We start from the raw sequence: 14,245 nt of genomic DNA, 5'->3' as shown, positions 1-14,245 counted from the left end.
GTCACATTTTCCTTCCAGATATTATTTCAGTCTACTGTTGTTCCAAAACTATCCTGCTAGTGAAACCTTCAACTACCTCTTTCATTGTTATGACCAAGAAACAAGAGCCATCTTGCACAAAATCAAGCTGAGCAAACAGCTTAGGAAAGGGGACCCTAGACATGGGCCACACCCACTGTAGCTCCCTCTTTCCCCCTGAGATTGAAACCGGGCACTAGTGTTTAAGTCCGGGGCAAGTGGCTTTGTATCCAGCCAGAAGTAAAGCATGGGCTGGACAAAGCTTTCTCTCTCTCCCTCTCTCTCTCTCTCTCTCTCTCTCCTCTTTCCCCCTCCCCCTTCACATTCCTAGGGTGCTAACCATCTTGAGGATCAGAAATTAAATGACGCTGCCTCTTGGACGGAGATCCCTGAGGGTGAATGAAACAGCTGTGACTTAAAAGACTGAAAAGACGTTTTCCCACGCGTTCTTGTGCCATCTTAAGTGTCAGAGACAAGAGCCCCGCAAGGCCCTTTCTACCCTGAGCCAAGGGATCAGCAAGGAGCGCCACCTAGCGGCCCGGAGGACACTTAGTGCGTCTCCCGTGCAGGACTTGCCCGTTCAGTCCATCCAGCCTACTCTGAGTGTTTGGAACTACTCCTCCCGTCTCTGAGCCTGCAGAAGCTAGCATAATTCTGTAATGTTTCCTCGAATGCCCCACAGTGTAGCCCTCTCCAGGCCACAGCAGGATTTTCTCCGGTATTTCCAGGGCCTGATCAGGAAGCCCTGGGACTTCTTCCACTTGGGACAGTTTCAGAGGAAGCAAGGTCACTTCCTGTGATCCCCCAGCCGTTCATTGCTCCTCAATGCTCAGAGGAAAAATGATGCTGTGAATGTATTGGTTAGATGCAGGGCTTCTTATGTAGGGAACATAGGCCCTGTGAATTCGAGCAGTTTTCTGTTCTTGGGATTTGTTTTTATTAATCCTTTAGAGCCAGTGCTTTAGATAAAGAGCTCCAGCCTCAAGCTCCTGAAGACACTGTCTCTTGGAAAGTGGCTAGTTGTGAGCCTTGACTAAGTGACTTAAAGTCAGTCTACTGGTTTTTAGAGATGGTCTCCCCCTCATGGCCTCCCACCCCAGCCTCCCAAGAACGTAGCTAGGAACACAGCTGGGTGCCACCGCGCCTGGCTTGCTAGGTATATTTTATTTGGGGATGAGCACTAGGCTGCTGATGGAACATAGAAGTTCTGTTTCCCAAGACTTTCTGGTTGTCGTATTTCCTTAGTTTTTTAGGATGAAAATGTCAAGCGGAAGTAGAGCTGCCCACCTTCCAGCATACCCAGAGCCCAGTGACCAAGCTATGGCCAATCTTGTGTTGCCTGTTTTTTCTGTGTACTTCACACTGCATTATTTTGGAATAAACCCCAGATATTGTGCCATTTTATCCGTGGTTGTACTTTATTTTTTAATATGAAAATTTTAAATGCTGACAAAAAATGAAAACTTGGGGGAAAAAAGAGAGAGAGAGAGAGGCATCTGCAGCTGGGTGCCATGTGTCTGTGTCCCCTCCAGAGGTGTTGACCTGTCCCGGTGCCTTCTGCCTTTGCAGTGCAAGCCCACAGGGAGCCATAGCCGGTCTTCCAGCTTAAGTCTTGCCGTTGAGAGTGCTTTAGAAAGCTTTGATTTCCTGAACACCTCCGACTTTGACGAGGAGGAGGATGGCGAGGAGGTTTGTCACGTCAGAGGAGGAGGTGCTGACTCTGTCTTTTCAGACACAGAGACTGAGAAAAACAGGTAAGTCTGAAATCAGCTTCTACTTCTCCTGTCACAACTGGTGCAGTTGTTCATTGTCACTGTCAGAGGGGACCCGGTGCACAACTCCAGGGCGAAATAATTCTCCACTTGGGTTCTCGCCTTACGGTTCCATTTCATTGTATAATTTCTAAAAATTATTCACCTCCTTGGGGTTGCTTAAGGGAAAATACATCTGTTCTGCCTTAGACGTGAAGGGGAAAGTTTTGTAGCTGTGAGCGTGGGTACGTAGACAGACTCATGGAGGGTTAACTCTATGACTTGTCTTCGTCACACTAATTCCATGTTACTTTGGCACCCTGCGCTTGAGGAGGACCCTTGCTGGAGGGTCAGTTGGGCCTGGTTCTCCTGGTGTGCATCTCAGGCCCATGCCTCTGTCTTGCTGCTCTTTGCTTTCCTGCCCCTTCATCTCTTTCCCTCATCCCCCTGAGTCCACTCCAGAGTAAGCTCATCTGGGCACTTACCAAAGGCCAGGCTTAAGCCCCATGGCACCTATGCCCCTTTGTAAAGACCTGACCACTAACTGGCATTAGTTCTGCAGCCCACAAGCTGGGAAATGTGACCTTCTCTGGGTGAGCAGAGTGTGGAGGTGAAAGACTGTCACCTTCCCCAGCACAGCCAACTTCAGAGCCAGGTCCTGGGTTCACTCTTTGATTTCATGTGAAGCAGAGCAAACGCAATGGGACAGCCTCACTCCAGTGATTACTGTGGGAGAATGAGCACTTTCCCAAAGCAGGGGTGGGGTTCCTACCCAACTTGGCTTTGGCGTGAGGTGACCTAAACAGACTTTCAAGTTACAACAAGCTTCGGCTCTTCAACCTTTCCAGATCTCTTTGTGGGCAGTGTTCCAGGTTTTGGGCTCTGTTGCTCTGGGTGGGTTTCTTTTTCCAAAATAAAACCACAAAAAACAATGACATGAAAACTGGGAATAAAAAGAAAGAAGATTTAGTAACTGAATGTAATGCCTAAGTTATTCGAATGCAGTATATGTTGAGACTTTCCTAGCTCAACTAAATGTGTCAAGTGCTTTTCCATGGAGAATTTTCTTTTTCTTTTTTTTTTCTTCTGGTACGGGGATCAAACTCAGGACATTGTGCTTGCCAGGCAGGCACAGTGCCACTGAGCCACTTCCAGGCCCTCCACTGAGAATTTTCTGTATACTTGTTAGCTTGAACTGTTACAGGCTAGATTATGGTTGAGAATCAGTCTAAACTCTTACTCTTTTTTCTCCTTGCCATAAGCAGCATTTTTACAAAAACACCAAAGCTTTTTTGCATTTTACAAAAGTCTGATATCAAATATATCTAATTCAATCAATCTTGCTATATGTCATCAGAAGTATTAGGGAAAAGTGTGTGTGTGTGCGTGTGTGTGTGTGTGTGTGTGACTGTGTGTGTATGTGAAATATGTGTTGATTGCCAGGACACAAGCTGATGGCTTTCTTCTTGGAGGCAGATGTGAATCAGAGGAAAGCATCCCAAGCTTCCAAGCTTTGGTGTAGACTCCAGGAGCAGGAGGCTGGATGTCCAAAGCTGCCCTGTTACTACGCAGCCATGTGAACCTGGACACATGCTTGTTAACATACCTGCTAGCCATGTTCTTCTCTGTGTCCCTCCCTTTCTCTCAAGCACACTAACTCATGTTAAGAATATAATTAGCCAGGCATGGTGGCAAAGGCCTAGCACTCAGGAGGCTAAGGCAAGAGGATCGCTGTGAGTTCGAGGTCAGCCTGGGCTACATAGTGAGGTCAAGGCCAGCCTGCACTACACAGTGAGACAATCGAACAAGCTGGGCGTGGTGGTGCACCCTTATAATCCCAGCACTTAGGAGGCTTAGGCAGAAGGAGTGCTGTGAGTTCAAAGCCAACCTGGGCTACATAGTGAGCCCAAAGCCAGCCTGGACTACATAGCAAGACCCTGTCTCAAAACAGCAATAACAAAAAAGAAAAGAATAAAATTAGATACCATAATGCCTATCATGATATAACTCTAGATAGTCCAATAGCAGGTTTAAACAAAGCCCAAGAAGCAGGACTAAGCTATGTTCTCAATGTTCCAACACCCTTTTTAACTTTGGTCCTGAGTAGAACATCATGTCTCTCTTCTTGGCAGCTTTCCTTTTTCTTTTTCTTCAAGTAGCAACTAATCTGAGGCCAGGAAAGGGTTTTAACAGATTATTTCTTAATGGTATTACTCTTGGGAAACCACAAATATAGAAGACAGTTTAATCCCAGAAAATTTGGCAAATTACTCAGTCAACAGAGCAGGAAAGTGCAACAAATGCAAAAGGAGAGCATGTTTCAAAGGCCTCTTGGTGAAACTCCTTTATAAGTGGTTCATTGTGCTTGAGAAGCAAACAGAATTCTAGAAGCAATTTGTTTGCATGCTCTTTTAATACCAGGCAAATTGGCAACCGGGCTGAATTACATTGTTTTTGAAAGTTATCTCTGTCTTTCAAAGAAGGCGAGTGAAAGACTGCTTCAGTGGGTGCTCTGGGGCCTGACACCAGCCATGTTGACATGACCTGTGGTTTGGACACAGGGAGAAGTAGCTAATGTTGCATCCACCCTCCTGCTTCACCAGTTACAGGTCAGTGCACCCGGAAGCCAGGGGGCATCTTAGCGAAGCACTGACTGAAGACACTGGCGTCGGGACCAGCGTGGCCGGAAGCCCTCTCCCGCTGACCACAGGGAATGAGAGCCTGGACATCACCATCGTGCGCCACCTGCAGTACTGCACCCAGCTCATTCAGGTAGGCTTAGTGACCACATCTGCACCCGAGAGCCCAGGCTGTGGATGTGCCAGGAAAGGATGCTCCATTTTCTAGTTTTTCCAGGGAAATTAGAATTCAGAGATAAGAGAACACTCCTGCTTAGATTGGAACCAAGACAGAAACTTTGATGGGCATGTCCATCCTTCCCCAACCCTGGGTTTTCCACTTTAAAACTGAGAATCCTCAAGACCTGAAAGGGTAGGAGGTGATATATGGTTAGTGCTCACTTTAAAATCACTTGGCAATAGATGAGAGTAATATGACTAAGGAAAGAGCAAAAAGGATTTCTATTCCGCCCTCTACAGATGGAGTTGGAATGCCAGTATTTGTGAACAGTTTTTTTTTTTCCTGTACCGGGGATCAAACTCAGGACCTTGCACTTTCGAGGGAGGCGTGGTGCCACTGAGCTAATTCCCTGACAATACTAGAGAATCTGTCCACGTCTCTCCAGAATTTGAGTAAATAATTTTTACAAGCATTGAGAAGGAATATTTCTCTAGCCCATCATCACCCCGGTTAGCTCTCATCCTGGGATACCACAGGGCTGCTGTTTCTTCTCATGTCAAGCTCTTTATCACTTTAGGTTTTGCAACAGTGGAGCAAGTATTTTGAAACTCTTTTGTTGCAAGAAGGCTTTCAGCCTTTCTGAACAGAACAGTCTTTTCCTCAGAGCATCTACTTCAATGCTTCCCCTGGCCTGGTGGTTTGTCTTCTCCCAATCTTGTTCCTGCTTGGATGTGTGTGGAACAAGATAAGAACGTGGAAGCATCCAGGTGTGGTGTCTCACAGTATATTCCCAGAATTCTGAGGCTGAGGCAGGAGGATCACAAGAGTGACCCCAGGCTGGGCAACTTAGTGAGTTAGCGAGACTCTGTCTCAAAATAAAAAATAAAAAAGAGCTAGGGATGTAGCTTAGCGCAAGGCCCTAGATTCAGCCCCCACTACTAGGAAAGAAAAAAGAATATGGAAGCAAATATACAGTAAGTGCCCAACTTACAAACATTTGAATTGTGAACTTTTTGCAGATAGGATGAAACTCACATTACAAACATTTGTAGAAGCAATCATGGAAGTAGCTCATGTGCCTGTGGACACTGTCACAGTTATGCTGCTGTGTGCTTATTGTACAGTGCAAAAGTGCACAGTAGTGCAGTGCTCAGTCCAAGCCCAGGATGTCCGGAAGCAAGAGGAAAAGCAGCAGTGATGCTGGGGGGATTGCTAGGAAGTGCAAAGCAATATGCATTGTATATTTGTGTCAAAGGTATATAAGATTCACCTTGTAAGACTTGCCAATGAATCTGACTTGCGGACATTCTCCCAGAACAGAACTCATTCGTAAGTTGGGGACTTATGAAAATGGTTTAGGGAAATTGAAAGAATAGAATAAGAAGGGGGAGCACATGCCTGTTATCCCAGCACTTGGAAGGCTGAGCCGGGAGGATTGCCTCAAGTTCGAGGCCAGCCTGGCCTACATAGTGAGTTCAAGGTCAGCCTGAACTACATAGTGAGACCCTGTCTCAGAAAAAAAAAAAAAAGTACAAAAAGAGGAATTGTGCTCCCAAGAATACAGGGTCAGCAGGAAAGCAAGAAGCAGGCTGAGAAGTCTCCAGGGGTGTTGCATTGCTCCCTCTGTAACACATTTGTGATGACCTGTGGAGGAATATGCTTTTTCACCACATATGAAGAGCCTTTAAGAATCCTCGGACAATGTATGTGCCGGAGGAAACTGGCTGTCAGTGTTAACTCTGGCCCCTTGGTTGGTCAACACCCTGTCTGAAGTCTCCTGTTGCATAAGGAGCGTGGCCTTGACAACCACGATGGCAGAAGGTGGACTTCTCTTTTCTGATGAAGATACACAAGGCGTTTTCTTGGCTTTGAACTGTTCACCATTTACCAACTGTTTGAATAGGGTGCTTTTCGTAGCTCTTTATCCTAGCGGATTCTGATGTCTTCTGAGCAAACCACCTCTTTGCTCTTTAGAGGTAAAGCAGCTATTTTGTGAGACATAAGAGAATTCTCTGTCATAAAAGGATGACGTTTTCTCCCAAGACGAATCAGTGTGCAACAGTCAGGTTGATGTTATCCAGCACTTTTGTGAGGAAGATCAGACGAGAAAATAAGAGAAGTAGATATGAAGTAGATATGAATTAGATCGAAGGAGTGAAGATGAGAAATGTCTCACTTGCACTTAGTCCTGAATCAGTGAGTTTCCTTCTGCATTGGCAACATAATTGCAGAGAAATAAAAATGAGCATTCAATATGAAGCATAATTGTTATAATTATTTTCAGAGTAACATACATTTCTACTGTACTTCCTTACATGAACACCATTAGTACATAATTAATTGCTAGATTTTTAAGTTCAAAAGTGCATCCATATTAGAGTCCAAATTCTTCAGGCAAAACAGCATAGTGTGTCTGCTCTGCATCCTGCGCCTGCATCCGCACCCCCGGGTGACCTGGGCAGGGCTCCTAGAGACACTGCAAGGAGCAGAATCACCAAGCAGACAAGTATCCATGTCCTTTCCTCCCTCTGGGTTCCTTATTCTTGTGACCCACACACAGTGCAACCACTTAATACTTAATGTGACCTCGGGCGGGTTACTCATCTTCCCTGTCCCTCAGTTTCCTCATCAGTAAAATAGAGATATCAACAGCACCCACTTCATTAGATTACTATGAGAAATAACACGAGCTCCTCACATTTATAGGGCTCAGACCAGGGCCCCGTATGTAGGAAGCACTAACAATGAGACAGCTCTGATTGCAGGTATGATTATTAGACAATCTGCTCTCAATTTCCAGCTTGAAAGCAAGAAATAAAACCATGCTGTGGAAAATAACTAGGCTTGTACAACAAATCCTCTTCTCCTTATTCCCCAAGATACAGCCTAAACAAGCCCTCCAAGCTCGAAGAGGAGACTTAGATTTACAGTAGGTAAAAGGGGAGGCTGCTTTATGATGGCTTCCAGTGCTCCTGCTGACAACATTTCTGAGTTTCATAGGCATGAAAAGCATTGAAGGCGCCAGACACCATCCTGATCTCCTCAGATGTTCCTGGCACAGGGGGAGCAGTGCTCTTAGGTTGGCACACAGGCACTACTGAGTCTGTGTGACATCACCACCTCCAGGTCCAGGAAGGAGCAGTGGGGAGGGGACACTTGTTCTCTTGACAACAGCATCGTTGAAACAGTGCTTTTGTTTGTTTTACCAGCAAATTGTCTTCTCCAGCAAAACCCCCTTTGTAGCAAGAAATCTCTTAGAGAAGCTCTCCAGGCAGACCCGAGTGGTGGAAAAGCTGGCAGCTGTCAGTGATGAGAACATAGGGAACATCAGTTCTGTCATGGAAGGTAAGCTCCCGCCAGTCACTCACCCCATGGGGGAGGCCACGCCAGCCCAGTCTTCTGCCTGCTCCTTGCTTTAACGGGGAGGTGGAAAAACATCCTTGGGCCATAGACTAGGATGAATTCTCCATACTTCAGGTTTGTTAATGCCACACTTCAGCCTTCTGCATCAAATCAGAAATGCACAGCTTTTTCTGTAGGGTCTCCAACCCTGGAAGTCAGACACTCATGTAGAAATAGAAACAGCAGACTGAGTTTCACAGGCATTTTCTGCTGGTGAGGTCCCTTGGGGCCAGGCAATCAGGACTGCTCTCAGGCTGTGGAGGAGGCTAAGACTCTCCCATAGTAGCTGATTTTCAGGTGGACCATCTTTCTCAACCCTGCCAGGTAGGGAGGGCAGAAACCATGTGGATTCAAGGCCTCCAGAATGGTCCCCGGTTCTGAGCATTGTACAGGCAGAACTTGATGTAGGGATGATGCCTTTGCATTTGTGTGATCTGGCTCTATGATTTTCTGCCCTTTTTTTAGAATGTGAATAGAAATGGGGTCTCCTGGTAATCTCTGATGAAGCCTATAACTTCCAGGGGTCCTCCCTGTAGGTTTCTGCCTATTGAGCCCATTCCCACTAAGAGCAGGTGACCCCAGAAAGAGAGGCACGTGAAGGGGTAGATATCCAGGCTGCAAGTGACCAGTGTCCTCTCCTCTCCTCCCCCTTCCAGCCCCTCCTCCATCATAAGGACCAAGGAAGGTGATAGTAACCAGGCATTCCCTGGCCCTATGCTGCGTTCTCATTTCCATCTGAGAGCCACCTGGGAAGGGGAAATCTCCAGCCACCACAGCAAGTTCCACCCCCTTCAGGAAAGGCTCAGGGCCTTTGCATCACTGGCCCCATATACATTTGCTCTAAAGTTATAGAAGATGAGATGCTTGAGGGTCTCCCCAGGTAGAGATGCTGTATTTTGTGTCCCTAAAAGCAAATAACTTTGTTTTTGCTGCATTTTCTTCATCCCCCTCCCACAGGATAAGTTCCTCTCCATAACTTCTTCATCCTCTGAATCATCTGCCAGTCGCAGAGGAATCTTGTAGTAGGTCCAGTTGAAAACCAAAGTCTTAAAAAGGCCCCAAGATGTCTCACTCCACCCCAGCCGGTGCACCACCTTCATCTATAACATGTGTCATGGGTGGGGGCCATTCTTCTTTTCCAGCCATTCCAGAATTCCACAAAAAACTGTCTCTGCTGTCCTTCTGGACCAAATGCTGCAGCCCAGCCGGCGTCTACCACAGCTCGGCGGACAGGGTGATCAGGCAGCTGGAGACCAGCTTTGCCAGAGCCCTCAACAAAGAATACCCAGGACTTGCAGAGCCAGGTATGGGGCTGCAGAAGGCAGAGAATTTCTGTCCTTTTGTGCAGCTCTCCCACTGCATGTTCTGCAGCCTGGGGATAAGGGGCACACAAAAGGCCAGCCTGAAAAAGAAAGGCATGCTTTCCAAGGAGAACATCGGGTACTCAGAGTTAAGAAAGTGAAACACTGTATATGTTTTAATTCAAAATATCAGCAGGGACTTTTTAGAAGTGCTGCGGCCTATGTTGCCATGACAGTTTTTCCTTGGTGTCCATGGCAATTGGTTCCAGGAGCCCCTGCAGATAACCGATTTGCAGATGCTCCAGTTCTTCATATAAAGTGGTGTGGTGTTTGTATATAACCTCCACACATCCCCCTGAGGACCCTGGATTACTTACAACACCCGATACAGTGTAAATGCTATGGAAATAGTTGATACACTGTATTGCTAAGGGAATATTGGCACGATTAAAAAGTTTCTATGTTTTCAGTATAGATGCAACTTTTTTTCCAATGTTTTGGTCTACAGTTATTTGAACCTGGTATTAAAGTGTATACTTCTTTTTTTTTTCATTAAATGTCACCAATATGGGTGTGTCAAATGGTACAACCACTTTGGAAAAACTGGCAGTTTCCACTGTAACCTGTGAGCCAGCAATTCTACCCTTAAATATATGAGGAGAAATGAGTGCTTATATTCGCAAGAAAGAAGGATCTTTGCTTTATTAATGACAGCCAAAAGTTGGGAGATCTCAAACACTCACAATAAAAGAATGGATAAATCATAGTATAATCATGCCATAGGATGTTACATAGCATTTTTAAAAAGATATATTGCTGCTGCAAGCAACAATTTTTGTGAATTTCACAGGTACTCTGTTGGGTAAAGGGAACCAGATACAAAAAGCATAATTCAATTTATATGCAGTTTAAGGAGAACTGAATAGAAGCCAGGGGTTTAGTTCTGTATGGTGAGGGTGAGAACATAGCTATAGACAGGAAGGAGTATAAGAAAACCCAGTGAGGTGCTTGGGATCTTCTATATCTTGACCTCAATAGCAGTGGGCAGTTGTGTGTCCATGCTCAAGTCATCTGGCTGTCCCCCGAAGATTAACTCATATCATGAACTCTGCTCTATCTTGTAGAAATGGATGGACGAATGACTGAATGGCCATGTTTCTCCTTTGTTTCTTTTCTTTGTAGTGTTTCGAACCCTGGTGTCCCAGATACTGGACCGGGCTGAGCCTCTGCTCTCCTCCAACCTGTCCTCAGAAGTTGTCACTGTTTTCCAGTATCACAGTTATTTTACCAGCCATGGTATGAGTGACGTGGAGAGCTGCCTGAGCCAGCTGGCCAGGCAAGGTGGGCATGTTCTTTTGTCATACTGCAGTGCTGGCTCTGTTCAGAATTATTCCTGATCTTTTTAATCATGATGTCTAGTGCTGGTAGCTTGTATTTTCCTGTAAGTCCACATTTGAACTGAGATTTGTCTTTTAAATAACTTCTGAACCTTTAGCTAATAAAGTTCTTGTTAATGGAACCTGGATTTACTAACCCTCCTAGTTATCCAGCAGAGGTATACCATTAACAGGAAGCTGGTAAATGATTTAAGAGTTTACTTTGGTTTCTTTCCCTTGGTAATGTATTTGCCATTTGCCCAAAGGCAATAGTGTTTTATATTGCTTTTTTTGGTGGAGTTTTCAGTGATAATGAGCTTTAAAAGGCTGGGGTGACACAGTGGGAAGGGAAAGTAAGAAAAGGTAGAAGTCAATGCAGGCTGCATATCCAGGGAAAGGAGAAAAGGAGCCCAGGTAGGACTGGGACCACGATGTCCTTGTCCCCATTTCCTGTGGCACTCCAAATATTAGCAGTGCAGCGTTTATATAGAATGCAAACCTCTCCGGGCAGCAAAGGTATGGTTTCTGGTTCCCAGGTTTGTGCTGTGTACATCCTCGGATCCCTGACAGTGTGGTTCAGAGAGACGGGAGGAATGAGGGTGTTCCTGGGACCAGCAGAGTTTGGCAGAGCACCAGGCAGTGGCAGCATGTCTGGGGCAGAGCCAGGCTCGGCCCCTGTCCTTCCAGAACATTAAGCCTGGCAACAAGATGGTCAGGACGTGGGTGGCGCCCCGTGGAGGAGGAAAGTGTGGGGCACTGTCTGCATCACCCTGTATGGCAGACAGCAGGCTGAGCAAGGAGCAGGAAGAGAACTTAGGCAGGAGACAACGTCACCACCACAGGCCGTCACTTTGTGATACTCTCATTTCTTGACACTAAGTTGGTCTCAGTCTAGATCAGTTTCCTGAGCAAATGTCTGTATTACTCTGGGCATTTGGGTGTTAGTTTATGTTTCTTACCTTCCATGGTCTCTGGGAACACACCATTTACCAGCAGCAGTGGGGAAGGACAGATGGAAAAACCTGTCACCTTTCAAGTTGTTGGGTTTTTTTTTAAGTACGAAAGAAAAGGTCATTATAAAAAAATTCAGAAAACAGAGAACCATAAAGAAAAAGATTCAAATCCCTCATCCTCCCATGTGTAAAAGGTTATGCATTTTTTCAGTTGCATGTAGATGGGTTTTGGATTTCAAACTTGTGCATATTCTTTAGGGTTATGTCCTGTTTTTGATTTGACATGTTTGATGTTATTAAATATTCTTTGAAAACGTTTTATCAGTTTTATACCAGCCCTGTATTTGAATGTAGATTTATATATTTGCATTATTGAACATGTAGGGTGCTCCCTGTGATGTGTTTATTGAGCTATTATAAGACATACTACTCCTGAGGCTTTTTTAACCTGGGTATTTTTTATTAGACCAGTCTTACAGTGCATAATGATCGCATTCATCGTGCGGAGTTGAGACATGTAATAACACATCTTCATTCTTTTTCCACCTCTTCCCCTCCTTCCCTTGTTCCCTCAAAACAATGACATTGACAGAAAATCCACAGCAAGGAAAATAGGAAATTAAACACAAAAAAATCTAGGTAATTCTTAGACTCGTCCAGTAGGTAGAGGATGCTGTTCCAGTTAGGGACCAGAGTACGTTCCTGATCCATGGAACATGGCCAGTTTCCCCACATGAAATCCCAAGCCCTGTTTTTATCATATTACCTCTGTATTCCAGTCAACTAAATGAGTTTCTCCACGGGAGCCACCTGCCTCACTACAGACTCAACTTCTCCTAGGATTTGGGTTTTGCCTAAGACAGAGCAACTGTATTTGCTACATGTGTATTAGGAAAATGGTAAAAATATTTCTTGAGGGCAGGGATGTAGCTCAGTGGTTCTGCTGCCTGCCTCGAAAGCGCAAAGTCCCAAGTTTGATCCTCAGTACCAAAAACTAAAAGTATTTCTTGATACTTTCTTAATTGTATCTGTTTATGTTTGACTATTTAATTCATCTATACATTATCTTTGCACTCAAAAATAGAAATCCAACATCACTTTTTTCCCATATGAATCACCCCTTACCTCAATATATTACTTGAATAATCTGTCTTTTTCTCACTATTGTAATTGAAATACCACCTTGATCATAGGCTAATTTTTTCATAAATACTTGGGCCTTATGTCATAAAAATATACATAAAATACTTATATTTTTAATGAATGTGCCACTGAACTGTACAAGTATGAACTCAGTCTCCGTCTTCCCTTCTAGTTTCCATGGTTCAGACTCTACAGTCGCTGAGAGAGGAGAAGCTGCTGCAGACCCTGAATGACCTCTCTCCCAGCAACCTCCCAGCCCAGCAAGAGGTCTTTAGGACCCTGGCTCTGCTGCTGACCAGAGACAGCAGTGAAGTCAGTGAGGCTGTGAGGCTTTTCCTGACAGCAGCCTCCAAAAACGAGCATTTCAGGGAAAAGGTAGGACACTGACTCATGGCCATCAAGACACGAGTGTGTTTAATCTCCCGTTATTCATTATTAGCATTTTAACTTCCATTCTCTTATAAAATAACTTTCTTCTCCTTATTAATAATGTTTTCTGGACTGATGATGTAGTTCAGTGTTAGAGTGTTTGCCTAGCATGTGCAAAGCCCTGGGTTTGATCCTGGCAGAGCAAAAAAATACACATGATGATGATAATGATAATAATAATGCTTTCTTTTTCCCAACAATTTTTTAAATTTTATTAGTATATTTGCAGTACATAAAGCTCACATTCATCTTGGGAAGTAGGGGCATGTTCATAACGCAGCTCGGTTCTTTTTTAATCCCCTTCCCCTTCCCACCCACCTCTCTCCCTCCGACTCTAAATACCCTTTCCCCGGTTTCATCCTTACTATTATTTTTTTTTAAAGTTTTTCTTCATGACATACAAAATTTGTATTCACTGTGAGTGTTTGGTACCTGTAAGTGACACATCTTGAATCTTTTTGCTTCCCCTTCTGCCAAGCACAATGGCACATGCCCATAACCACAGCTACTCAGGACACTGAGCAAAGAGGATCAGAAGTCTGAGTCCAGCCTGGGCAACCTAATGAGGCCCTGTCTCAGAATAAAAAATGAGAGGGCCGGGGCGGGGATTTAGCTCAGTGGTTTCGCCACCTGCTGCGCAAGCGCAAGGACCTGAGTTCGATCCCTGGTACCAAAAAAAAAAAAAAGAAGTGACCAAAATAAAAAATGAGAAGGGCTGGGGATGTAGCCAGTAGTAGAACCTCTGGGTTTGATCCCTGATACCACAAATAAAAATATTTTTGGTAAAATGATTAAAACAATAGAAATATAGTCAAGTGCCCTGTCCGTCTTCTTGAGAAAACTGTTAATAACTCATTATCTGTTCCTTCACATTTTATCTATATATGGTAACCTATGTAATTTTTTAAATAAGATCATATTGTTCTATTTAATAACCTTTTTTAAAAAATTGATCATCTGTCATGGTTATTTTCTTTCCATGCTAAAACATACTGATCTATTTCATTACATTTTTGAATGAATGCTCATTCTCTATTGGTAGACATTTCTATAGTTTCCAAGTTGGAAACCAT

The 14,245-nt window shown here is 44.5% G+C and overlaps 1 protein-coding gene across 11 annotated transcripts in view; it reads left to right on the top strand.

Annotated features, from left to right (window-relative positions):
- Ripor2 (RHO family interacting cell polarization regulator 2) overlaps positions 1-14,245 on the top strand; it is a 219,734-nt gene that overhangs the window by 187,889 nt on the left and 17,600 nt on the right. For 7 of the 11 annotated variants that reach the window (XM_087181228.1, XM_087181231.1, XM_021260552.2 and 4 more), the window contains 6 exons: positions 1,588-1,772; positions 4,373-4,541; positions 7,778-7,913; positions 9,113-9,274; positions 10,454-10,612; positions 12,916-13,118. In XM_087181228.1, coding sequence (XP_087037354.1) covers positions 1,588-1,772; positions 4,373-4,541; positions 7,778-7,913; positions 9,113-9,274; positions 10,454-10,612; positions 12,916-13,118 — 1,014 coding nt within the window. Of the gene's footprint in view, positions 1-349; positions 1,423-1,587; positions 1,773-4,372; positions 4,542-7,777; positions 7,914-9,112; positions 9,275-10,453; positions 10,613-12,915; positions 13,119-14,245 lie in introns of those variants that run through there. The other 4 variants (XM_087181233.1, XM_021260554.2, XM_087181235.1 and 1 more) reach the window with 1 other exon arrangement.

The sequence above is a fragment of the Heterocephalus glaber genome, unplaced genomic scaffold (assembly GCF_053883595.1).
Source record: "Heterocephalus glaber isolate CG9 unplaced genomic scaffold, H.glaber_assembly_v1.0 deba00001472, whole genome shotgun sequence".
Lineage (NCBI taxonomy): Eukaryota > Metazoa > Chordata > Mammalia > Rodentia > Bathyergidae > Heterocephalus > Heterocephalus glaber.
This window is presented reverse-complemented; position numbering and strand designations above follow the sequence as displayed.